Below are 27,830 nucleotides of genomic sequence, written 5' to 3'. Positions count from 1 at the left end.
ATACCGCAACCAGAAGCCATGGATTACAGACAACATCCGCACTGAGCTAAAGGGTAGAGCTGCCGCTTTCAAGGAGCGGGACTCTAACCCGGAAGCTTATAAGAAAACCTGCTATGCTATTCCCTCCTGCTATGCCCTCCGACGAACCATCAAACAGGCAAAGCGTCAATACAGGACTAATATTGAATCGTACTACACCGGCTCCGACGCTCGTCAGATATGGCAGGGCTTGCAAACTATTACAGACTACAAAAGGGAAGCACAGCCGCAAGTTTTCCAGTGACAAGTATAACAGACTAACTAAATAACTTGAAGCATGCATGAGAGCATCAGCTGTTCCGGACGACTGTGATCACGCTTTCCATAGCCGATGTGAGTAAGACCTTTAAACAGGTCAACATTCACAAGGCCGCTGGGCCAGACGGATTACCAGGACTGCGAGCAAGAGCTGACCACTTTGCAAGTGCATACCCTGACATTTGCAACCTATCCCTGACTGAGTCTGTAATACCAACATGTTTGAAGCAGACCACCATAGTCCCTGTGCCAAAAAACACTAAGGTAACCTGCCTTAATAACTACCAACCAGTAGCTGTCACGTTTGTAGCCATGAAGTGCTTTGAAAGGCTGGTCATGGCTCATATCAAAACCATCATCCCAGAAACCCTAGACCCACTCCAATTTGCATACCACCCCAACAAATCCACAGATGATGCAATCTCTATTCCACGCCCCACTGCCCTTTCCCACCTGGACAAAAGGAACACCTTTGTGAGAATGCTATTCATTGGCTACAGCTCAGCGTTCAACACCATAGTGCCCTCAAAGCTTATCACTAAGCTAAGGACCCTGGGACTAAACACCTCCCTCTGCAACTAGATCCTGGACTTCCTGACGGGCCGCCCCCCAGGTGGTAAGGATAGGTAACAACACATCTGCCATGCTGACCCTCAACATGGGGGCCCCTCAGGGGTGCATGCTCAGTCCCCTCCTGTACTCCCTGTTCACCCATGATTTCATCGCCAGGAACAACTCCAACACCATCTTTAAGTTTGCCGACGACACAACAGTGGTAGACCTGATTACCGACAACGATGAGACAGCCTATAGGGAGGAGGTATGAGACCTGGCCGTGTGGTGCCAGGACAACAACCTCTCCCTTAATGTGATCAAGACAAAGGAGATGATTGTTGACTACAGGAAATGGAGGACCGAGCCTCTCCCCGATTCTCATTGACGGGGCTGTAGTAGAGCAGTATGAGAGCTTAACGTTCCTTGGTGTCCACATCACCAACAAACTATCATGGTCCAAACACGCCAAGACAGTCATGAAGAGGGCACAACAATGCCTATTCCCCCTCAGGAGACTGAAAAGATTTGGCATGGGTCTCCAGATCCTCAAAAAGTTCTACAGCTGCACCATCAAGAGCATCCTGACTGGTTGCATTACTGCCTGGTATGGCAACTGCTCGGTATCTGACCCCAAGGCACTACAGAGGGTAGTGTGTAAGGCCCAGTACATCACTGGGGTCAGGCTGTGTGCCATCCAGGATCTCTATACCTGACACTGTTAGAGGAAGGCCTTTAAAATCATCAAAGACTCCAGCCACCCTAGTCATAGACTGTTCTCTCTGCTAGCGCACAGCAAGCAGTACCGGAGTGCCAAGTCTAGGGTCAAAAGGCTTCTTAAGGTCTTGTAAGTAAGCATTTCACGGTAAGGTCTACACCGGTTGTTTTCTGCGCATGTGGCAAATACAATTTTATTTGATAAGTCAAAGTAGAGGGATGGAGGAATTCCAGCTAGATGGGGAGACACTCAACTGCATTGCCATGATGACCCATGACCATGATGACCCATGACCATTACCAAGTGAAATTGGGATATCAACTCAGACCTGGGCTGAACAGTAAGTACAGTTAATTTGTTCTCACAGTCTGGTATAAAAAAGTTTTAAATACTTCTTGTTCATAAACATATTTTCCTATTGATCTGATCTCTCCCCATTTTCTTCCTGCCTATTTCTCCTTCCTCTCCCTCTCTCTGCTGATTGTTCAGATGCAGGATTATGTCAGTATGTTTGTGTTTCTCCCTGATGAGGTCACTGCCATCTCCTCCATGGTGGAGGAGAGCCTGAAGGCCGAGTTTGTTCAGCACCTCTCCATGACACTTAAGCTTCTGAAGGTGTCCCTCAAACTGCCTTCCTAGAACTACTCCACTGACCTGCTGCCTCTGCTCACTGGCCATGTGACATGATGAGGTTGGACCAAGGTGCAGAGAAGAGACCAGATGAGGAATCAGCAGTTAATTAAGGATAAACATAATACTTTATTGAGAACGGTAGCCACAGTATCACAGCACACTAGAAAAACAACAAACACTAATTCTCAAACTCTCTCAGGCATCATCATCATCATCATCATCCACCACCACCACCACCACCACCACCACCACCACCACCACCACCACCACCACCACCACCACCACACAGCACATAATTAAAGCTCCTGCCAAAGATAACAGAAAACACACCTCTTTTAACAGGGAAATCATAATGAGTAAATTGGACACACCTGAGTGTAGTTGATGTCTCTAGGACGGTCTCTGCCGCCCTCTGGCGACAGGTGGAACCATGACAGACCAGGGTGAGTACTCAATCATCCCACCTCATCATGTCTTTGAATTGTTGTATCACTCTTCCACTACCCTTATCTTCTCAAGCCTTAGGACCAATAAAACAAAAGCACTTTAGGAGAAAAGTAAAATAACTATTATTTAAAAAAAGTGGAAGTTGTTGTGGACTATCTGGTCAATCTTTTACAGTATTTGATGGCAGGAGTGCTATCTCTCTCTTTTACATTTGAGTCACTTAACAGATGCTCTTATTCAGAGGACATACAGGAAAAATTAGGGTTAAGTGCCTTACTCAAGGGCACAATGTCAGATTTCTTTCACCTAGGCAGTTTTGGGGTTTGAACCAGGGACCTTTCCCTTACTAGCCCAACACTCATAACCTCTATACTACCTGCCTCCCTTTATCTCTCTTGCTGTATCTCTTGCTATATTTCTCGCTGTATCTCTGTAGCTCATTCTGTAGCTCTCTCTGTGTATCTCTCAACTTTAGAGTAAAGTAATTATTATACAAAAAAATACAAGGGAAGTCTAAGGGGTAAATATCAGAAGTGGAGGGAGTAATCTCAGTTTCTAGTACCTTCTGCCCGCTCCCTCTCTCCAGGTCTATCTTGATTGGTTACAGGACACAGACCTGATGAAGATCACCATTCAGGCAGCAAAGCTCAGCAGCCTTAATCACAAGGAACACACATACTCACAAACACATAAATAAACACACACACACACACATTCCAACAAGCACTTCAGAGGATCCAAAAAGGAAACAGACAATAAAAATGAATTAAACATCAGTACATGCTTCATCACCACACGCAAGGCAATCACTCCGTTGACACTGTCTACATTGCCATGGGAGCACAATTTACATGACCTGCATTGTGGACATGGCCTATGGACATGCTGCAACATTAACTCAGTGTTTTACCTTGGTGTTATGGATTACCATCGTCTACATCAGACATGTAATAACGCATAGGAAATAAATCCAGTAAATAGGGTTCTGGGGCGTCTCCTTCAGGGGTCAGTAATGGCATGGAATAGTGTCAATGGTTTTGCTTCACAATTCCTTAACACACTTGTGGATTATGCTGAGTGCAAAGCACAATGGAGTACATTAAAACAAAGACCATAACACAGGAACAAACTGGAACAAAAACAGCATGTCCGACCACCCTTCAAACTCCAATGACATTTGTAGATCCCCGGCGAAATGTGCATATGCCACTGTAAGTATTATTGCAAAAAAGATAACTAAGATAAATCAACCAAGGAAATATTATAGCTCCCATAACACCAAAAATTACTCGTCCAAACGGATTCCAATCGTTGTCTGATTGGTGTATATTTGCGAGATCACCGCTGAGCCCTTTCAAATGTTCCACTACAATAGTCTAGTTACCTTCACCCCGGGGTCTGAATATAAAGCAATGGTCACTTATCATTTGGCACCCTCTGCAGGAGATGTGGTGCTACTACTACAGCAAACTTCCTTCCGGTGAGGTGACCTGTATACAGGGATCTGTGGCTATTCTTTCAAGAATTGTACCTTCTTTAATAACAGACTACTCACTGAAAGTTGACAATATTGTCTGAAATGACAACACTGCCTCTGTTAGAATCTGCAACTAACACCCTTAAGCAAACATTCTGTCTCAAATAGATGCCTTGTATGTGCTTAGCCTCCGGTTACAAATAAACTCAGCAAAAAAAGAAATGTCCTCTTACTGTCGACTGCGTTTATTTTCAGCAAACATAACATGTGTAAATATTTGTATGAACATAACAAGATTCAACAACTGAGACATAAACTGAACAAGTTCCACAGACATGTGACTAACAGAAATGGAATAATGTGTCCCTGAACAAAGGGGGGGGGGGTCAAAAACAAAAGTAACAGTCAGTATCTGGTGTGGCCAACAGCTGCATTAAGTACTGCAGTGCATCTCCTCCTCATGGACTGCACCAGAATTGCCCGTTCTTGCTGTGAGATGTTACCCCACTCTTCCACCAAGGCACCTGCAAGTTCCCAGACATTTCTGGGGGGAATGGCCCTAGCCCTCGCCCTCCTATCCAACGGGTCCCAGACATGTTCAATGGGATTGAGATCCGGGCTCTTCGCTGGCCATGGCAGAACACTGACATTCCTGTCTTGCAGGAAATCACGCACAGAATGAGCAGTATGGCTGGTGGCATTGTCATGCTGGAGGGTCATGTCAGGATGAGCCTGCAGGAAGGGTACCACATGAGGGAGGATGATGTCTTCCCTGTAACGCACAGCATTGAGATTGCCTGCAATGACAACAAGCTCAGTCCGATGATGCTGTGACACACCGTCCCAGACCATGATGGACCATCCACCTCTCCAGAGTACAGGCCTCGGTGTAACGCTCATTCCTTCTATGATAAATGTGAATCTGACCACCACCTCTGGTGAGACAAAACCGCAACTCGTCAGTGAAGAGCACTTTTTGCCAGTCCTTTCTGGTCCAGCGACGGGGTGTTTGTGCCCGTAGGCAACTTTGTTGCCGGTGATGTCTGGGGAGGACCTGCTTTACAACAGGCCTACAAGTCCTCAGTCCAGCCTCTCTCAGCCGATTGCGGACAGTCTGAGTACTGAGAATGAGGACTGGGAATGTGCGTTCCTGGTGTAACTCAGGCAGTTGTTGTTGCCATCCTGTACCTGTCCCGCAAGTGTGATGTTCGGATCCTGTGCAGGTGTTCAACTGTCCGTCCTGTCTCCCTGTAGCACTGTCTTAGGTGTCTCTTGTGTACGGACATTGCAATTTGATTGCTGCCTTTTTGTAACATGCTATAAACACGTTCATGCAGATGATCAGGGACCCTGGGCATCTTTTTTCCACCATAATTTTTCAGAGAAAGTAGAAAGGCCAACAATGTGATTTTCTGGATTTTGTTTCCTCCTTTTGTCTGTCATAGTTGAAGTGTACCTATGATGAAAATTACAGTCTCTCTCATCTTTTAAATGGGAACGAACTTGCACAATTGGTGCATGTTCATTAATTGTTTTTGGTTAATACAAAATACATGTGTTTAAACCCTTTACAATGAACATCTGTGAAAAAATTTTACGATTTTCACAAATTATCTTTGAAAGACAGGGTACTGAAAAATGGACGTTTCTTTGCACATAAATCATTCCATCTAATCAATAACACATTAGTCACTACTGCTTTTCCACTTATATAGCTATAAACATGAATCACCCAGAAAGCCATATGTATTGATGCACTTTAACATTAGAATTCTGATAACATGTTAAGAGGCTCCTCTGTCCTCCACTCGTTACCTGTACGTGTTTAACTTGTTATCAGTATAAAAGACACCTGTTTGAATAGTCACACTCCAAACCCACTATGGCCAAAAAGGACACCAGAAACAAAATGGTAGACCTGCACCAGGCTGGGAAGACTGAATGTGCAATAGACAAAATAACAACATGAATAAATCCACATGGCCAAACAGTCCCGTTTGGAACAAACACTGCACAGAAAATAATCACCCACAACTCAAAAGTGAAACTAGGTACCTAAGTTGGTTTGAAGAAATCAACTGTGACAGCTGCAATGATTGAGAAATGGAAGACATACAAGACCACTGATAATCTCCCTCGATCTGGGGCTCCACGCAAGATCTCACCCTGTGGGGTCAATATGATCACAAGAACAGTGAGCAAAAAACCCAGAACCACACTGGGGACCTAGTGAATGACTTGCAGGGGCTGGGACCAAAGTGACAAAGCCTACACACTATGCCGAGGGACTCAAATCCTGCAGTGCCAGATGTGTCCCCCTGTCCAGTTCATGTCCCCTGTCTGAGTTTGCTAGAGCATTTGGATGATCCTAAACATTAAGAGTGTTTGTTCAGATGAAACCAAATATAACTTTGGTCATGTTGCAGCAGTGATTCCGAGATGTGAGAAGTATGCAGGAGGGTATGGGACAAAGGAATGTTCAGTGGAAAAAACTGTGTATCAATTGTTGGGGGTGCCCATGTTGCTTGGGGATCAAAGTGCCCAGTGCAAGAGAGACCATACCTACTGAGAAGCATGGGGGTGGAAACATCATGCTTTGGGGCTGTTTTTCTGCAAAGGGACCAGGACAACTGATGTAAAGAAAAGAATGAATGGGGCCATGTATCGTGAGATTTTGAGTGAAAACCTCCTTCCATCAGCAAGGGCATTGAGGATGAAACGTGGCTGGGTCTTTCAGCATGACAATGATCCCAAACACACTGCCCGGGCAATGAAGTGAATGGCTTCTTATTTTAACATTTCAATCCTGGAGTGGCATAAATAAAAATCTCCAGATCTCAACCCCATAGAACATTTTTGGAGGGAGTTGAAAGTCCGTTTGCCCAAATAACCCCAAAACATCACTGCTCTAGAGGAAATGGAGTGGGCAAAATAGCAATGTGGAGCCCAGCAACAACCCCCAAAACATGCCATGTAAAAAGCAACTAATGTTTGAAGTTCCTTGCTCAGAACATGAGAACATTTGACCTCTGTCATTGCCAACAAAGTATATAACAAAGTATTGAGGTAAACTTTTGTTATTGACCAAATATAGGACTTATTTTCCACCATAATTTGCAAATAAATTCATAAAAAATCCAACAATGTGATTTTCTGGATTTTGTTTTCTCCTTTTGTCTGTCATAGTTGAAGTGTACCTATGATGAAAATTACAGGCCTCTCTCATCTTTTTAATGGGAGAACTTGCACAATTGGTGGCTGACTAAATGCTTTTTTGCCCCCACTGTATATACAAATTACCAAAACGGTATTCAACACACACAAAAAAATTGAGAAAAAACATGAAAAAAATATATACATTTAAAAATAACACTGTCAAATTTGGAAACCCTCATTTCAAAACTGCTGAACGTTTATTCTTTCAGTGAAATACAGTCTGTCTATTTTATCGAACAGGTGGCATCCATAAGACTAAATATTGCTGTTACAATGCACAACCTTAAATGTTATTTCTGCTGTAAAGTTCTGAGGGTCAAAGAATGTGGTGCAGGTGATGGGGGACTTCATTTTGTAAAGAACACAGCGACACCTCCATGTTGTGCCCTTTTGGCCCTGAGGCACAGGAGTAGTATGAAGGATCGGAGGACCAATGTGCAGCGTGGTACGTGTTTATATTGCTTACTTTTAATAGAACCCTGAAAAGCACAAAATAACAACATGAATAAATGAAACATATGAAACAGTCCCGTTTGGAACAAACATTTACACAGAAAATAATCACCCACAACTCAAAAGTGAAACTAGGCTACCTAAGTATGGTACTCAATCAGGGACAACGAATGACAGCTGCCTCTGATTGAGAACCATGCAACGCCAAACACAGAAATCCCAAATCATAGAAAACTAGTAATATCATCAACCATGTGTACATAGAAGAACCCACCCAACTAACCCTGATTATACTAAAACAAAGACATTTTATAAGAAAAGAACTAAGGTCAGAACGTGACACTGTGTCTGTGATGCTCGCTGTTTGGTGTGACGCAGACCCGGTGGCTAGCGTGATGAAACTCAGAAGACACTGTCTGTCCTTTTGAGTTTTGAAGCAGAGTCTTCACCTGACAAAGTCATGTTAAAATATGTCAGTTATCCCGTGAGAGCTTTTGTGCCTAACACATTAAGGTGTTTCAGATGCCAAACTTATGGTCATGTTGCAGCAGTGATTCCGAGATGTGAGAAGTATGCAGGAGGGACAAAGGAATGTGTAGAATCAGTGGAAAAAACTGTGTGTCAATTGTAGGGGGTGCCCATGTTGCTGGGGATCAGAAGTGCCCAGTGCAAGAGAGACAAGTTGAGGTTGCCAGGGTTAGATTATAACAGAAGGTGCTGTGCAATTTTTTTCCTTTCGCCCATTGTTTTTATGTTTGTATCACATAATGTAATGTGATCGACCACACATTTCCGCACAGTAGGTGGCGGCATGCACAAACAAAATGTGTGAATGCCGTGATACCGAAGAAGAGATTTGGACAAGCAGACAGGAAGGTTGCATTAGCTGTTGGATTGTAACTGCCGGTTAACTGGCGTCCCTTGAGAGGGCAAGAACAAGATGTATGTCAGGAGAAGTGCAGTATTATCATGAGGAGATGTGGTTAAGTTTTCGGAGTAGGAGTACAAAAATTAGAAAAATTGAACCCTTGCCTTTTGGCTGATCCATTTGTGGTTTCAGGCTGGGTGAAAACCGATTTGGGTGCTTTGGAATCCGTGAAGGTAATCAGAAGTGGTCTTTTGATAATTGTGTGTTTCTGCTGGTCAGAGGGAGCAGGCACTCCACATTAAACGATTGGGGACAAGAGAGGTTAATTGTTTTGCTCTCAAGGAAAGGGTGCCATTGCAAGGAGTGATTATTGGTAGAGGTAAATGGGAAAAATTACCAACTGAAGGTGAAGATTCCGGGGGTTTGCGATGCTCGTAGTTTGATGCGACCCAGACGACCCAGTCTGTCCTTTTGAGTTTTGATATTCAGTCTTTGCCCAACGAAGTGATGTAAGTTATCCCGTATGAGCTTTTGTGCCGAATACATTACGTGGTTACAGGTGTCAATCTTATGTGCATGTGGCAGCTGCCACACATGTGTAGGAGGGAGGTTCTAGGTGTGAAAAGTGTGTGGAAGGGCATGAGACAAAGGCATGTGTAGCATTGGAGAAAGTAGTGGTATGTGTTAATTGTAGGGATACCCATGGGGCTGGAGATCAGAAATGTCCACGAGAGAGGCAGGTTGAGGTTTCCAGGGTCAGAGTATTGCAGAAGCTGTCTATGCTGAGGCAGTGAAGAAAGTAAAGGAAAATGGGTCAAGGGGGGATCATGAGGAGTCTTGTGAGTTGTAGAGTTGTACCAGTGCAGAGGGATAGTCCAACAAGTGATGTTTTCTTTTTGTATCCTTTGTTTTTATATGTTTTTTTTGTTTTTGTTTTTTTCAAGCAAAGTATAAAGGTGTTATACTCCAGTCTAGTTGGTGGCAGTAATGCAACATGTATTGGATTCCAACCGCCATTAAACGTCATCGAAGAAGAAGGTACCTAAGAAGAAGTTTACGGAAAATGGCCAGCTTTGGCAGGGTTGCTGGAGTTTTGAGAAACTTTTGGAGGAGACCTTGGTCATACAGAACGCTGCATAGTGCCCTGAGACCTGGCATTTTGGGGTCTGCCGTTGGAAGCGGGCTGGTATATTTTCACTTTGAGTCGAGCAAGAGGTTTTTGCCGTTCACCGTCCATGCCGAGGAGGAAAAGGTAACATTTGAGTCTCTTTAGTGAAGTGGCGCAGCTAGCTAGCTGTCTGTAAAAGTTAGCAACGAAGTTTGAGTTAACTAGATCTCCGAACTTGCCAGGAATCTTGCTAAGTGCCTGGTGAGTCAGTATTTGTATGCTAAATTTTTCTACCAGGCATTATCACAACTGAATGTTAGTACAATGCTCAAGTAAACAGCCATATATATTACAGTAGGCCTATTAGTAAACAACAAGTAGCCTATTTAGCTAAGGCTCTGCATACAAATAATATGGTAACGTTAGGTAGCTAGTTATCGCAATGTTTTTTTTTGTTGATCCAATCAACATTTTGAGAGTATTGTGGTGTATTCAGAACGGTGTTAAACGTTTAATTAGACGGAAACTGTGCATGGTGATTACGGTGGCTCAGAGGGCGATATTGTTTTGTGTGTTCTTTATATATTGTAATGAACAGCAGTGAGCATGTCTCGAACCCTCGACCTTGGAGCCCGAGGTCCGGCGCGCTACTCTTGTACACTACTCCCTTGAGACTCTACGTCTTACAGGAACGCGCTCACCGGCCAAGCACACGCACTGTCGTGGATGCGAGGTCCGATCACTTCTGACACCAGTGTAATGAAAACAGCAGGGAGCAGGTCTCGAACCCTCGGCTTTCTAGCCCGAGGTCCGGCGCGCTATCGACTGTGACTGTCGTTACAATATGAGCTGTGTTCGAATACTCATACTAACCATCCTATCTGTGACGTAAATGTATAGTATGCTTATTGGTCATAGTATGGATATAGTTAGTATGCCAAAAGTCTCCGGATCTCGTACTACATTCGCCAAAATACGAAGTATTCAAACAATGGACACTTTCCGTGATGTTAGGGTCCATAATGCAATTCTTCCTGAAATGGGTGTGACTTATGCAGCCAAAGTCTAACGAGAGCGGATACAAATGCATTGCTTTACTAATTATGACAAATGTTGGGCAATGTAATGAACGTTACTTTTCGAATAAGTTACCTTAGTTATGTTGGCTGACAATTCGTTAGCTACGCTACCCTTACGAACCACATACCGGTTACATACTGCTGTAAATCAAATTGTATTCGTGACATTTGACTAGATATTCAGGAGTCTTATGGCTTGGGGGTAGAAGCTGTTTAGAAGCCTTTTGGACCTAGACTTGGCGCTCCGGTACTGCTTGCCGTGCGGTAGCAGAGAGAACAGTCTAGACTAGGGTGGCTCGAGTCTTTGACAATTTTTAGGACCTTCCTCTGACACCGCCTGGTATAGAGGTCCTAGATGGCAGGAAGCTTGGCCCCAGTGATGTACTGGGCCGCTAGCACTACCCTCTGGTGCCTTGCAGTCGGAGGCCAAGCAGTTGCCATACCAGGTAGTGATGCAACCAGTCAGGATGCTCTCGATGGAGATGCTGTAGAACCTTTTAAGGATCTGAAGACCCGTGCCAAATCTTTTCAGTCTCCTGAGGGGGAGTTGGTTTTGTCGTGCCCTCTTCACGACTGTCTTGGTGATCTTGGACCATGTTAGTTTGTTGGTGATGTGGACACCAATGTACTTGAAGCTCTCAACCTGCTCCACTGCAGCCCTGTCGATTAGAATGGGGGTGTGCTTGGTCCTCTTTTTCCTGTAGTCCACAATCATCTCCTTTGTCTTGATCACATTGACGGAGAGGTTGCATAAAGATATGCTATGTTAGCTAGCTGCTTTCTAACAGCATTAACGACGTTAGTTGGTTACTAATACATCAGAATTGCCAGTATATTAACAATATCCTATCTAACTACCTACCTAATGTTTATTGACTTGATTATTCCAGTCATTAGCTGTGCGTTCTCAATTCAGGTGCTTTCGTAAATTTGCTCTGGCTATCCGAGTTAGTCCGAGAGCACTCTCGTTTGAGTGTACAAGAGTAGCGCAGAATAATTGAATTTACGAACGCTCAACACCTGTTGAATTTTGCCGGTGTCGTTAAATGTTGGTAAAATAGCTTAATTAAATTGTTGCCAGCAGCAGTTTGTCACCAACTGTCTGGATAACATGAAAACTGCCTAACCAGCTCTGGGGTGAGTGAAATGGTCAGAGTGAGGTGTTCTCTCATTTGTGTCTCGAAGTAGCTAGCCAGTTGTAAGGTCAGAATGCTCAAATCAACCCTACTCCTCGGCTAGCGCGTCCAGTGTGCACTCTGACCGCTCCCAGAGCGAAACGCTATGAATTTACAAGCGGACAATCTGACAACGCTCTGAATTTACCAACGCCCAGAGCACAGTCTGGCACTCCAGATTGAATTTAAGAACACACCCAAAGTAGTAAAATGTCTAGCTAGTATAGTCTAGCTATTTGTTATGCTAGCAGGAGGTTGCAGGGCAACAGCATCAACTTCCGGTAGACAGGTGAAGCGCTAGTATGCTCAACTGAAGGATACTGTTTGTTTACAGTATACTAAAATGAACTAATAGTATGTAGTTTATACTCATTAAGTATGTTAGTATGGGTATTTGAACACAGCTATGATCTATGTCTGCTCCACACGTTTTGCTATTTGATGGTCACACCATATTGATTAGAGCTGCTTTCAGTATGAAGAAAACTGTGTGCCATGTTAAATAAAAAGGAAACGGTGCCAATCTGAACGACCAGTTGAATAACGGTGTGATTGTGGTGACCGAGAGGGACAGGCCTATGGGATAATATTTTCTATGTATAGGGAAATTGTGCCATCAGTTGATACATTGATAGAATAAGCAAGCAAATAAAATGTATCCATTAGCTAATTGCTGTTTGCATGAATGTCTATGTGCCAACATAGTTGGTCAGGAGTACTGACCATTCTATTTCCATTATTTTATCAAATGTTCAGCTTTGCACTGCCCCTTAGTTTAGACTTTGTCCTCCTTTTAATGCTAATTATTCATTCTGTATTATAGGTGCTTCCAGTATCCCAGATGTCTGCCAGACGGATGCGCTTCAACCAGTTTGCCTCAATGATGTACGATGAGGAGCTCTACATGACACCAAGGGATTTCCTCTTCTCAATCATGCTGGAGAATGTTGACCGTAAGTACAGTAGTATCAAATGATAGCGTCCATGTTGTAAAATGTCCTACGTGGTTGAAAAGGAATACTGCATTATGTAATTGTTTGGCATATGGCTTCATTGGCTAGATACAAGCTCCATCTGGGTAAGTGTATTACATTTTGTTCCAAGCAACAACTGCTCTTTACTTTTCCTTCTGCTTGTAGGTAAATTGCAAAATAAAGCTCTAACCAAAAAGGTGAGTGTTGGGATCGGGTTAACACATTGTCAGAACTTGTTTTGGATTTACTATAGTCTTACCAACATGAGCATTACAGCACGAGATTACTTTTTGTTGTTTCTCTTTGCATAATTGATGATACTTGCAGGAGGTGGATAAGATGCTGGATGCTGCCTCATGGGCCAAGGCAGGCAACAGTCTGTTCAGAAACTTTGGAGACAATGGTACGTTTTCATGCCATGGTCAAGCAACCTCACTGGTGCTACGTGCGTTATCAATGTTAGAAGATGCTGGCTAGTTATACTTGAACACTCACTGAAATGTTTGTGTGATACAGATGGCATGTTTTGTGTCTTGCAGGTCTGATATCCTACACAGAGTACCTGTTCCTGTTGACAATTCTGACCAGTAAGACTCAGCATGACATACAGTAGAAACAGCCCTCCCTTTCAATGACATGCATTGGAACCTGCATCCTCTCATGCTTACACTGCACATCTTACTTCATCTGGGTCGTGTCCATTAGCAAAATGGATGGCAAATGAAAACAAAAATGTGTGTTTATTGGACAAGTTTAGTCGATATCAATTGGCTAGCTAGTTAGTGGTATCTACTCAGTTGAGCTCTGCCCGACTGCTGGGGTTGCTGTGGAGGAGGTCAAAGGGTTTGAGTGTAGCCTAGTATCATTCAATCGGTGACATCACCTGCTCAAGGGTCGCGGCTTCTACGTGGGCGACAGATGTTGATGTGTTCAGAGGGTCCCTTGTTTAAGTCCAGGTTGGGGCAGGGAGAAGAACGGAAACAACAGTGTTACACAAGGACAGATGATACCTTCCCGCTTCAGAACGTTTTCTACCATTGGGTGCCTAATCAACACGGCTCTGGTTTAGCACAGATGTAGCATATAGACGTGCAAACATAATGAATGTGTGGCAACACCTTTGTACAGTAGCTGGCTCATTTATGAATTGCCGAGTTTCCGTTGCTCATGATATTTTAACCCTTTTGTCGCTGCTTTGTTGGGTCCAAGCAGTACCTACAGTTGAAGTTGGAAGTTTACATACACCGTAGCCAAATACATTTAAACTTTTCACAATTCCTGACATTTAGTAAAAATTCCCTGTCTTATGTCAGTTAGAATCACCATTTTATTTTAAGAATGTGAAATGTCAGAATAATAGTAGAGAGAATGATTTCAGCTTTTATTTATTTCATCACATTCCCAGTGGGTCAGAAGTTTACATACACTCAATTAGTATTTGGTAGCATTGACTTTAAATGGTTTAACTTGGGTCAAACGTTTCAGGTAGCCTTCCACAAGCTTCCCACAATAAGTTGGGTGAAATTTGGCCCATTCCTCCTGACAGAGCTGGTGTAACAGTGTCAGGTTATTAGGCCTCCTTGCTCGCGCACACTTTTTCAGTTCTGCCCACAAATTTTCTATAGGATTGAGGTCAGGGCTTTGTGATGGCCACTCCAATACTTTGACTTTGTTATCCCTAAGCCATTTTGCCACAACTTTGGAAGTATGCTTGGAGTAATTGTCCATTTGGAAGACCCATTTGCGACCAAGCTTTAACTTCCTGACTGATGTCTTGAGATGTTGCTTCAATATATCCACATAATTTTCCTCCTCATGATGCCATCTATTTTGTGAAGTGCACCAGTCCCTCCTGCAGCAAAGCACCCCCACAACATGATGCTGCCACCCTCGTGCTTCACGGTTGGAATGGTGTTCTTCGGCTTGCAAGCCTCCCCCTTTTTCCTCCAAACATTACGATGGTCATTATGGCCAAACAGTTCTATTTTTGTTTCATAAGACCAGTGGATATTTTTCCAGAAAGTATAATCTTTGTCCCCATGTGCAGTTGCAAACCGTAGTCTGGCTTATGGCAGTTTTGGAGCAGTGGCTTCTTCCTTGCTGAGCAGCCTTTCAAGTAATGTCGATATAGGACTCGTTTTACTGTGAATATAGATATTTTTGTACCTGTTTCCTCCAGCATCTTCACAAGGTCCTTTGCTGTTCTGGGATTGAGTTGCACTTTTCTCACCAAAATACGTTCATCTCTAGGAGACAGAACGCTTCTCCTTCCTGAGCGGTAATGGAGGCTGCGTGGTCCCATGGTGTTTATACTTGCGCACTATTGTTTGTAACATTTAACTCAAATGATGTCAATTAGCCTATCAGAAGCTTCTAAAGCCATGACATCATTTTCTGGAATTTTCCAAGCTGTTTAAAGGCAAAGTCAATTTAGTGTATGTAAACTTGTGACCCATTGGAATTATGATACAGTGAATTATAAGTGAAATAATCTCTGTAAACAATTGTTGGAAAAATTACTTGTGTCATGCACAAAGTAGATATCCTAACCGACTTGCCAAAACTATAGTTTGTTAACAAGACATTTGTGGAGTGGTTGAAAAACGAGTTTTAATGACTCAACCTAAGTGTATGTTAACTTCCGACTTCAACTGCAGATACGCCTGTGATGTTATTTTCTAATAGAAAATGCATTGTGTAATTTCAGAGCCACACACAGGATTTCATATAGCTTTCAAAATGCTTGATATTGATGGCAATGAGCATGTGGACAGAAAGGAGTTTCTCAAGGTATGCTTTATAATGTGAATCATATAATGTTCCTCACATTTTTGTTTTTTATATCGTCGCCCTCTGATGAAAACCTTGTAACTGCATTTAAAAAAAAATATATTGATTGAAAGCAGTAATTCCCCTCAATGTACTCTGAACATTTTGTGACTCTAGGACGAAGAAAAAGTATTCATAATTGCATGTTCGTTAATGCGGAATTTTAATTTTTTAATTTTATTTACTGAAACATTTGTGGTTTGAGGATGAGGTTTTCATCAGACAGCGATGATATGCTTCTCAAGGAGTTGATGGATTTGTAATTTCATGTTGCATATAGTAATTTGTATTGTCTGATTGTATATCAAAGTATACAGTCATGTATATCTATATCAAGTATCCACACTGTTAAATTCCAAAATATTACCAGCCCTTACATGGACATGCCCAGTTGGAGGTTTTAAAATAAATGCTCCAACAAGTGAGTACAATACTCTTGATACTAACTCAGTCACATGTTGTATGGCAGTCTGCACCAGTTTCTTCCAAAAGGCTCCTAAAGGACTCTGACTCTCTGTGTAGATTGATGAGGGGAAAAATCAATTCAATCAATTTTAGAATAAGGCTGTAACGTGACAAAATGTGGAAAAAGTCAAGAGGTCTGAATACTTTCAGGATGCATTGTATGTTACAGAATCTAGCTTGTAAACATACTGTATTTGCCAGTTGGCTTTAGCACAATGCAGTATGCATACATTGCTACAAGAATTCATGTGACTGACACAGTTTTGCACCAAACCAATGAAAAGTTGATTCCCTAATTTTGAATAGAGCCTGGTGTAGACATTCAGCAACACTAGGAACCACAGGGTTTAGATAGCGTTAAGAGACCTCTGTTGTGTGTTCCTACTGGGAATATGGGGTCCAAAACATCTTACATGTAAGCATGTTATGCACCTGACAAAGTAGAGCGAGGAGCAGCATGGATAATCATTCAGCGTGTTTGAGAGGATCAGTGTAAGGCAAGTGATTGCTTTGGTCACATCATGAGTAGTATTTGGGTTGCAAGATGATTTGTAGATCAGTAGTTCTATGCGGTTCATCTGCTGTTCAGTCAATCTCAAACACACTGTTTGCTGTTTCAAACTGGCTCCAGTTTTAATATTAGTGAGGCATTGTGGGTAGTAAACCTTTTTGACTAATGAAAAATTCTCTTATTGCTGACATTTATTGGATAATCCAGATGAGTAAGAGGTATGTATGTGTTATTAGTGGGTTTATAACTGAATTAGTAGTTTCCTTAATTTTTAGACTAAGCTAGCTAAGAAATGCTCTCACTAGTAGTAAATGTTTGTAGCTTAATCTTTTGTAGTTTAGTATCTGCATTTATTATAATACAAGGAATAATTGTTGCTGCTTTGTTTTATTATGAAGCTCAAGAAAATCATTGGGAAAAGAAAAGAGAAAATGGAAGGTGCCACAGACGTGGTGAGTCAACAATATAAACCTTTTTAAGACTGAACTCCTTAGTCATTTATGTGAATTGTTGAAAAGTTTTTAAAATACTTGATATGGGCAGCAGGTAGCCTAGGGGTTAGACCGTTGGGCCAGTAACAAAGGTTGCTGGATTGAATCCCTGAGCTGACAAGGTAAAAATCTGTCGTTCTGCCCCTGTACAAGGCAGTTACCCCACTGTTCCCCGGTAGACCGTCATTGTAAATAAGAATTTGTTCTTAACTGACTTGCCTAGTTAAATAAAGGTTATTTTTTATTTTATTTTAAATGACATGTGGAAATGCACATTGAAAGCACTAAGCCTTGCCAACTGTCATTATGCGGTGACGTAAACCATCGCGTACCGGCTGGAAAACTGATTGTGTTTTACTCATATTTCAAGCGTGATGGGGCTTGCAGTAATAACAAAGGCAGAAAGTGTTGAAACTTGATGTCATCTTCACAGAAACCAGTCGTAGAGGGGGATGGTGTGAACACTACACTGCAGGCATTCTTCTTTGGCAGGAATGGCAAAAACAAGCTTCAGTACAATGTATTCTGCAGGTAAAATACACTACATGATCAAAAGTATGTGGACACATGTTCATCGAACATCTCATTCCAAAATCATAGGCATTTAATATGGAGTTGGTCTCCCCTTTGCTGCTTTAACAGCCTCAACTCTTCTGGGGAGGCTTTTCACTAGATGTTGGAGTATTGCTGCGGGGACGTCCATTCAGCCACAAGCATTAGTGAGGTTGGACGATTAGGCTCGCAGTCGGTGTTCCAATTCATCCCAAAGGTCTTCGATGGGGTTGGGGTTTGGGCTCTGTACAGACCAGTCAAGTTCTTCCACACCAATCTTGACAAACCATTTCTGTATGACCTCGCTTTGTGCACAGGGGGCATTGTCATGCTGAAACAGGAAAAGGCCTTCCCAAAACTGTTGCCAAAGTTGGAAGTACACAATCGTCTGTAATGTAAATGTATGCTGTAGTTCCAGTGAAGGGAAATCTTAACGCTAAGGGGCCTAACCCAAACCATGAAAAACCAGCCCATTGGTGAAGCGTGATTCATCACAGCCGTAATTGGTGAAGCGTGATTCATCACAGCCCTCAATGTTTCCACTGCTCCAGAGTAGAGTGGCAAGCTTTACAACACTCCAACCGACGCTTGGCATTGCGCATGGGGATCTTAGGTTTGTGTGCAGCTGCTCGGCCATGGAAACCTATTTCATTCAGCTCCCGATTTAACAGATATTGTGCTGTAAACATTGCTTCCAGAGGAAGTTAAACTCCGTAGTGATGGTTGCAATCGAGGACAGACCATTTTTTATGCAATTCAGCACTCGGCGGTCTGTGAGCTTGTGTGGCTTACCACTTTGCGGCTGAGCCGTTGTTGCTCCTAGACATTGCAACTTCACAATAACAGCACTTATATTTGCCTGGGGCAGCTCGAGCAGGGCTGACTTTTTGGGAAGGTAGAATCCTATGACTGTGCCAAGTTGAAAGTCAATGAGCTCTTCAGTAAGGCCATTCTACGGCCAATGTTTGTCTATGGAGATTGCATGGCTGTGCTTGATTTTAGCAATGGGTGTGTTTTAAATAGCAGAATCCACTCATTTGAAGGGGTGTCCACATACTTTTGCATATATAGGTGTACCTAATCCTAGTAAAATCATGTTTTCTCATATGCACTGTACTTATTGTTGCTCAAGGATCAGTGTTGCCTGTTAGATCATAATATAGTTACAAGGACAGGGAGACCTGATCCTAGATCAGCATTCCTACTCTGAGGCACTGAGTACGGGCCCGGAACCGACCTAGTCACATTCAGTGTCTTTACTCTGGATGTCTCTTCTAGGTTCATGGAAGACCTGCAGGCGGAGGTGCAGGAGATGGAGTTCCTGCAGTTTTCCAAGGGCATGGACACCATGCGGCGGGAGGACTTTGCAGAGTGGCTGCTGCACTATACCAACGAGGAAGCCAACGAGGCCTACTGGGAGAACATGAGGAAGAGGATCCCCGCTGGCCAGGTAAAAAGGAATGTGGCCCTGTTCCAATGCTTTGGAAAATCCACCCTTCCTTCCTTGGTCACCACAGATTATTAAGGGTTGTGAAAGCAAGGTTGAGAATTGCCACCCAATTATTTTCCCCAATCCAACCAATTCTGATGTGGGGTTACTTTAATGTAGAAAGGATGCATTTTCTATTCAAACAGGGCCAGGGATAATAGGAAGTCAGGTCAATGTACCTTCAGGTTTAAGAAGTTGTGAAATAAACCCATTTTTCTTGGGGGGGGTCTCAAGAGTTGACTTTTCAGTATACAACTTGGACATTTGTCCCTCTTCTTTTGTAGAGCATCACATTTGATGAGTTCAAAGCGTTTTGCCTATTCACCAACAACCTGGAAGACTTTGCCTTCTCTGTGAAAATGATAAGTGAAGCCAACCGACCTATTGGAATGGGTAATTTTAATTTCTACCTTGTTTTAAGTAGGAAGGGCATTTTGTATGAAAGTTTCTGATTCGACACAGTCCAATCACTTCAACCAAAGACATTATCCTGATAATTTGACATTCTTTTGATACTCCACAGTCCAATTTAAGCGAGCTGTGAAGATCGCCACAGGGCATGACCTCTCGGAGAACGTGCTGGACACTGTGTTCAAGATCTTTGACCTGGACGGCGATAACTGCCTGAGCCACAAGGAGTTTATCGGAGTGATGGAGGACCGAGTACTACGTGGCTTGAAGGTAAAGGGGGTACTTACCAGTTAGCAATCACATTAAAAAGTATGTCAGGGTGTTATTGGATCTTGAGATCTGTGCTTCACTCAAACTTTCATGCAAGTCTCCAATTTACTTGTTAATAATCATTGTGTTGTGAGGTGCGGTCTCTGTATGAATTGTGCTACACAATCGAACCGCCCCGCCCCCTAGGACACCTTTTCCAGTGTACTAAATAACCTTTTAACCGTGATGTGTTATTTTACGCACCTTTTTGGGTGGAGAAAACCTCACGCTGATCATGTTGTCCAAATTTTCCAGAATGTTAATCTCAGAAGTGAGGATTAGGAAAGGGAGGACGCAGCGGAGATTGCGTAACATTTTTTGGGGGGTTGTTTAGTCCATATAAAAAGGTGTCCTGGTGATGAATTCACGCAGCCACTCTGTAAAGTTTATTAACATTATTATTATTATTATTAGAGGTCGACCGATTTATGATTTTTCAACACCGATACTGATTTATTGGAGGACCAAAAAAGCCGATACCGATTAATCGGACGCTTTTTTAAATATATATATTTGTAATATTGACAATTACAACAATACTCAATGAACACTTTTATTTTAACTTAATATAATACATAAATAAAATCAATTTAGGCTCAAATAAATAATGAAACCTGTTTAATTTGGTTTAAATAATGCCAAAACACAGTGTTGGAGAAGAAAGTAAAAGTGCAATATGTGCCATGTAAAAAAGCTAACGTTTAAGTTCCTTGTTCAGAACATGAGAACATATGAAAGCTGGTGGTTCAATATTCCCAGTTTAGAAGTTTTAGGTTGTAGTTATTATAGGAATTATGATGCGTCGACTATTTCTCTCTACCATTTTGTATTTCATACCTTTGACTAATGGATGTTCTAATGGGCACTTTAGTATTGCCTGCCTAATCTCGGGAGTTGATGGGCTTGAAGTCATAAACAGCGCTTTGCTTCAAGCATTGCTAAGAGCTGCTGGCAGTTTTCTTTTTTGATTTCACCTTTATTTAACCAGGTAGGCTAGTTGAGAACAAGTTCTCATTTATAACTGCGACCTGGCAAAGATAAAGCAAAGCAGCGTCAAACAGACAACAACACAGAGTTACACATGGAGTAAACAATAAACAAGTCAATAACACAGTAGAAAAAAGAAAGTCTATATACAGTGTGTGCAAAAGGCATGAGGAGGTAGGCAATAAATAGGCCATAGGAGCGAATAATTACAATTTAGCAGATTAACACAGGAGTGATAAATGTGCAGATGATGATGTGCAAGTAGAGATACTTGCAGTAAAGTTTGAATGAATGCTTATGAGCATGCTGCTAACTACCCCGGCTCAGACTGCTCTATCAAATCATAGACTGAATTATTATATAATAATAATAAAAATAATATAATCTAACGGGTGGCAATCCCAAGTCTAAATATTGCTGTTACATTGAACAACCTTCAATATTATGTACAATTCTGACAAATTAGTTCGCAACCAGCCAGGCGGCCAAAACTGTTACATATACCCTGACTCTGCTTGCACTGAACGCAAGAGAAGTGACACAATTTCCCTAGTTAATATTGCCTGCTAACATGAATTTAACTAAATATGCCATGCCAATTAATCGGTCGACCTCTAATTATTATGTGATGTTTGTATTTCCCCAGGTGCAGCCGCAGCGTGGCATCTTAGATTATTGGAAGTGTGTGAAGAGGGAGACACTGAAAGGGGCCCAAGAGGCCCTCCGGGACACAGGAAGCCCTTTCTGAGGGGTCACGTTATTGGATCAAGAAGCTCCTTGTGACTCCAATGTAAAGCAGTGATGGCTGACCATCAAGTTGCTCATTATCACTTGATATTTGTCAATGGAATATTAACATGGTCCTCATGAACCAGATCAATAAGGGATGATACCAAATTCTATATTTTTCAGGCTTCCTTTTTGTTTATGAAAATGTTATTACAATATACATAATCTATGGGTGTTTTGTTTACAATATTTTTTATATTTTCTAATTAGGCTTGGGCGTTATACTGGGGTATTGCCGAATACCGACGGTATGATTTTCAATACCGTGCTACGCCACTACTTATAGCTAGCTATAAGAAAACTAAGATGTCAAATTATATCCAGCGTAGGGCTCCAGCTATGCATTTGGTTTGCTAGTGAAGTGGCTAGATCTCATGATCAAGCTTCTTGGTTATAGCAGAGACATTCAATCCCCTCACGGATCAAGATCCCTGGTGCCTAAATTGTTTTGTCAAAAAAAAGTATTAATCTTTTGGGTGCCACTTGTGTGAACATTTAGCAATACTGTATACCTTGGTATGGTACAGAAACGGTATGAAAATCTAGATACCGCCCAATTCTAATCCTGGAAATTGGTTGTGATGCTTGGTACCAGTCTATGCATACAAGTCATGTGAAATGTGAGCTCGTTTGACATTTATTGAATGTCTGTCACCTTTTTATACCCTATCTCGCTGCTCAAATACATTGTTTACAGTTAGAGGTGGTTTACTGTGGTATCATTGGAATTTCATTAAGTTTTAAAATGCTGAATCATGGAAAAAGTCATTAAATATGTTCCTGTCTTCAAATGTCTATGTACAGTTGTGCTGTAATATATTGGCACCCTTTCACAATACACTTTCTTCTTAAATAAATTGTGATTTAGGACTTGGTGGTGGTTTGATTTGGAATTGATTTTTCAACATCAAATGGCCTGGACCAAATTATACAAAATTCTAATTAATTTGGTTGGAATCAGGTTAACGGTGTAATTTCTCAACCGGGAATAGCATTTGAAACAGTTTTGAACTTTCCTCCTTGGAAAGTGAAACTGTATACCTTTCCTAAGATTAATTAAATGTTTGAAAAATGCTTCACTTTTCCTGGTATTTGTGTGTGCCATACAGATTTTCTTTTACAAAAGGGTAGGAATTGCACTAGCAAAAAGGGAGCAAGACAAAAAATACACAAGAGCAATGACTATTCTGGAATTTATTAGTTGACCCCATTAAGATCACATTTGAGTATGTTGTTTCACCATTGAAACGTGTGTGTGTGTGTGTACACACACACACACACACACACAGGGAATTCACAAAAAGTTAGAGACAAACAACCAGCTTACTTCTGTGGTAGATTAAGAAACAGAGTGACTGACAAAGTTATCAGTGAGTACAGCATACAAAGCTACAGTAAAATTAGAGCACAAAGCCATCTTTGGTCTTATCACTTACTATAAACGCATACATAAATTTATTGTATCAAAAATAGAAATTAGTCATTTAAAGTAAATTCACATTTCTGACATACAATATGTAATAAAGGAGCATACATTGAAGAGACGTGTGATTAAAATGTTTAAACCTTGGTTTTAAGGACCTACTGGTTTTGCCATTGTTTTAAAAATCTATTTGTCCTGTCCAAATAATTGCCTGCTTCTGGCTACCCATGGACTTTCAATATTGGTATCGTTCACATATGACACAGTATGCAACTAAATTGTTTTATATAGAAACACATGAAACGTTGAGAGATTGTCATATTAAAGAACAGACCTGTGCTTTCAATCCTGGGCTTTTAAAACAAGGCCTCGTGAATAGCCTCTGCTGCTTCATTGGACATGGAGAATGACTTGTGATTTTGCTCTAGTTTAATTATTACTAACAGATGAGCCTAGCTCGGACCGACATGTGGCCCACTTTTGGACTGATGGTTCTGGTGCCCTCCTAACTTGTTTAATAAGGTGGTTCTATTCCCTCCTGGGTTGCGTGGTGATTCAGTTATATCTTGCTGCACCTTTGCGGTGCACGTGATGAACTGCAGCCAATCTGATGATAAATAGATCAGGGAAGCGCTTTCAAAGTGTTTGAGCCGCTGTTGAGAAAGACAATTACAACATTAGAAACTATTGCACTAATAGATCTATGAAAAAAATAAAGATGGATGTCATGGGCCTTTCACCTTGATTGGGGTCAGGGGTCGTTCTCCTTCTTCACCGTCACGTCGCCGTCTCCAGCCAGGATGGTGGAGATCTCTCCCTGCATGAAAGCCCAGGGCACGGTGGATCCGGCCAGGGGACAACGCTCGCCGCTGGGGCAGTACACCTCTCCTCCAGGGCCCTGACTGCGGATGGAGCCACGCGTACATGGGAAGCAGAACTTGTGGTGCGGGACAGACGGACACTGGACAAAGTGAGTGTCTTCCAGGCGCTCTCGGCAGAGGGTGCAGCAAAGCAGGGCGCCGCTCCCGGAATCCCCAGCGCTGGTAGTGCTCGGCCCCCCTTGGGCACCCTGGCCCATATCTGCCTGGGAGACAGCGGTGGAGGCAGAGGAGGGACTGCCGCTGGTTGGGCGGCCAGCTGTGGAGGAATGGGCTGAGGACAAGCCAGGACCGTCTCGGGACATCTGGCTTGAGCTTAGGCTGTCGGCCACTCCTATGAGCGCTGAGATGGGCGAGGGCTGGCTGTGTGAGCGGGGCAGGCCGTCCTGGGGGTTGGTCATGCCTGAGCCTAGGGGCTCCATGCCTGGATATGCACCTCGAGACCAGGGCTCTCTGGCTGGGTGATCCCCCATGGGCCTTCCATCACTCTCTCCGTTTTCAGAGCTTGGTGATGCTTTGCGTCGCCGTGCAGCACCCTTGGTAGGTGCAGAGCGGCCCGCGGGCGCCATGGGCATGCCGGCATCTGTGTATGGTTGTGGGAGGATCTCGGGCATCGGTGGCTCCTTAAACGAGCGTACACCGTCACTAAGGAGCTCCGTGAGCGCACGCCAGTCCCCAGCGCCCTGTCGCCTCTCATATTCCACGTAACGCAGCCCTGAGTTCACCGCTTTGCCCGCGTCTTTGTTTGAGTCACGAAACATCTGCCTGACAAGCTCTGGGATGCCCGAGAAGACTATTCCAGAGCCGCTGGGGTATTCCACAAACACCTTCAGCTCAAACTCAGGTCCGGTCCCGGCTTCGAAAGCGAGAATGCGCCCCACCAGGTTGTGGTCTTTCCTGAAGCGCACACTGAAGGGGGCACAGCCGCAGAGGGTCACCAGGACGTCTCGTACTGCTCTGGGGCGGTTGGGCCAGCCCTCTGCCCGGCTCCTGGCGCTCTCTGCCAGCTCAGCCATGACCTCACCATTCCTCCAGCCTGCCTCCAGACCCACAAGAGTGGAGGCACCAGCCCCCAGTGACATGGCTGACATTACCTGGCGCCTTCCATCACCACCCATTATATGGCCAGAGGAACTAGCCATCTGCTGGCCCCCAGCTCTGGTGCCTGAAACGGGGGCCAACAAGCCGTGAGGGGCCCCCACTAACCCCTGGGCTATCAAAGCATGAGGTATGGTCCCATGTAGAGCAGGTGCAGCCCCAGCCATAGCCCTTCTAGTGTTGGGGCTCTGTCTGCTCCCCTCTGACATACTCACATCTTCAGCTCTGTGCAGACCATTGGGGAGGCGGGGTGAAACGCCATACTCTCCCCTCCCCCTGTCTAAACGTTCTGCATGCTGCCTCCCTCCTTCCATCGGTCCACCTGAGCTGGGTTTGCCTTGCTGAGGGCCCGGGGACCTTCCATCCAAAACACCGTGGCTACTCTTCAACTGCCTGGCCGTCTCAATTAGGAGTTCGATTCTGTCCGCCCCGTCGTAGTTCACGCATCCCCGGCAAACAGCTTCGCTGAATTCCCAGAGCATGGCCCAGGGCATCTTGGGCAGATCGCAGAGGTAGCACCATTGCCGTCTAGAGGATGCCTGCGAGGCGGAGGACATGTTGTTTACAGGCCCTCACACAAACTTTCTTGAGCGGCCAACGCGTTTGTCTTTGCTTTTAGCGGCTTCGTCAATATTCAGTCAAGTCGAGAAACATGTCCTGATTGTGTTGTAAAATATGAAACTATGCTCAAAAAGCTTTTGTTGATTGGTGCTTTTAAAAGTTAGCTACGTTTTCCTTTTCGGGCTGCCTGTGTCGGTCTGTCTGGGCGGAAGTATAATATGTTTAAGACACCGGATATACGCACCTACGCTACATTGCGGTTGCATTCTGGAAGCTGTAGTTTAATTTGGAACATCTCCTCCATAGCTGGCCAGCTCACACTCATTCAACGTTTTAAGAAAAAATAAGAAACACTTAGCTAACTAACTACGTGATTCATGCAATGTTCTGTGCCCAGTGCTTCTACGCATGATACCAACACGACAAAAGAGGATACTAACTCATTATTGGCTAGCTTGAAAGTGTGACCGATTGAGTGAGTTGTAAGTCGCTCTGGATAAGAGCGTCTGCCAAATGACTTAAATGTCATGTAAATGAGTGCTCGTGTGGTAACCAAGGCTAGAGAAGTAAACGGATGCGTTCGAGCAGATCACTTTGTCAAGTGATCTATGTTTCCCAAATACCGGGGGTTTGAATATGTTCATGTGACGTTCTACAAATTACCCCACATTCAAGAAAACTGTAATGAATATCAATCTTCAGGTGGCTGAGGCTGATTTGCAGAACCTTTCCATCAACTTACTCTACATCAGTGTTTCCCAACTCCAGTTCTCCAGACGCTCAACAGCACACATTGTTGTTTTAAGAGTATTAGTATATTTTATTAATGATCGATTGATGATGACTTTTTAAATCACCCAGCAGCGCTATTTGCAGAGTTAGCTCCAGGTAAATGTTGCAATTCTTCAGCAATTTCTGAACCTGCGAACAAAAACAAGCTACATATGGACAGTACCAAAACAAATTATCTAATGATTCTGTCTCTTGCAGCTAAATCTGCAGAGCTGGGATGCTTGTATCCCCCATATATATTTATATATAAATGCCTGGAATATATATATAAAAAAACATTACATTGGTTGCAAGAATTTTGTTTAATCATTTAAATTGAAAAAGTCAAAGTTTTGAATCTTGTGTTGTTTTGTGTATCAGTTCATAAATCATGTGCCATGGAATCGGTACATCAAACATTTCTTCCCAACTATTTTGCAATCTATATGGCACAGCTGTCAATTACACTTTTTGGTCCTTAAATTAAACTAGTAGACTATTTTCTTTATGACAATTTTCTTTAGCCAATTTTGGTCTTTAATGCAGGGCTGACAGACAGGTCCCTTACTTTCTCCCCCTTCCACTTGCCTCTTCCATTTTTTGCGGTAATGCTGCAATTAGTTGGTTGTAATTTTGAGTAGAGCAGACATTTCCATATATTTTTGTTAGCTGCATGTGTGACATAACTCCACTAGTCCTATTTATAATATAATTTAAAAAGATTATACTTTTATAATGTTTTATTGTTGCGTATATATAATATTTTCCTATATTTGAGTTCAAACATAATATTTAATTTCTAAAATTTACATTTTATGTGAATCATCAGCGTACAATGACAACTTTGTTTTTAATCCCTGGATTTCTAGGCCCTTGATATTATTGTTGGATCTTATTTTAATGGCTAACCTGTTATGGCCTTAATAAATAGATATACCGATAGTGGACAACTTTGTTTTAATCCTCTTGATAGTTTAATACTTTCTGAGAAGTAGCCATTATTTACAATTTTACACCTAGTGTTACTATATATAACTTTAACCCCTTGTATAAGAGATTCTCCAAAATTGAAATATTCCAGGCATTTATATATAAATTCCAGTTGTACTTTATCAAAAGCCTTTTCAAAGTCAGCTATGTGTACCAGGCCTGGTTTCCCAGATTTTTCATAGTGTTCTGTTGTTTCCAGTACTGTGTCTATTCCACAAGTTACCCTTTATAAACTTGATCTCCACTATAAAAAGCTTCTAGATATTATCTCATATTTCT

At 42.7% G+C, this 27,830-nt stretch overlaps 2 protein-coding genes across 2 annotated transcripts; one reads left to right on the top strand and one right to left on the bottom strand.

Moving 5' to 3' along the window:
- The first annotated feature begins 9,667 nt into the window (after positions 1-9,667).
- Positions 9,668-22,904, top strand: LOC135548914 (calcium uptake protein 2, mitochondrial-like). The gene is made up of 12 exons (XM_064978995.1): positions 9,668-9,913; positions 12,847-12,976; positions 13,163-13,194; positions 13,325-13,400; positions 13,537-13,584; positions 15,705-15,787; positions 17,201-17,254; positions 17,727-17,824; positions 19,124-19,295; positions 19,619-19,727; positions 19,858-20,015; positions 21,688-22,904. The coding sequence occupies exons 1-12, from the start codon at positions 9,725-9,727 to the stop codon at positions 21,787-21,789; spliced, it is 1,251 nt and encodes a 416-aa protein (XP_064835067.1). The 5' UTR covers positions 9,668-9,724; the 3' UTR covers positions 21,790-22,904.
- A 105-nt stretch (positions 22,905-23,009) lies between these two features.
- On the bottom strand, positions 23,010-26,072 carry LOC135548913 (interferon regulatory factor 2-binding protein 1-like). Its single transcript, XM_064978994.1, has 2 exons — positions 23,994-26,072; positions 23,010-23,906 (listed from the first exon to the last, which is right to left on the bottom strand). The coding sequence occupies exon 1, from the start codon at positions 25,784-25,786 to the stop codon at positions 24,005-24,007; it is 1,782 nt and encodes a 593-aa protein (XP_064835066.1). The 5' UTR covers positions 25,787-26,072; the 3' UTR covers positions 23,010-23,906; positions 23,994-24,004.
- Between the last annotated feature and the right edge of the window lie 1,758 nt (positions 26,073-27,830).

Source organism: Oncorhynchus masou, chromosome 11 (genome assembly GCF_036934945.1).
Source record: "Oncorhynchus masou masou isolate Uvic2021 chromosome 11, UVic_Omas_1.1, whole genome shotgun sequence".
NCBI lineage: Eukaryota > Metazoa > Chordata > Actinopteri > Salmoniformes > Salmonidae > Oncorhynchus > Oncorhynchus masou.
Note: the sequence above shows the minus strand (reverse complement) of the source record. Positions and strands in the feature narration are given on the sequence as shown.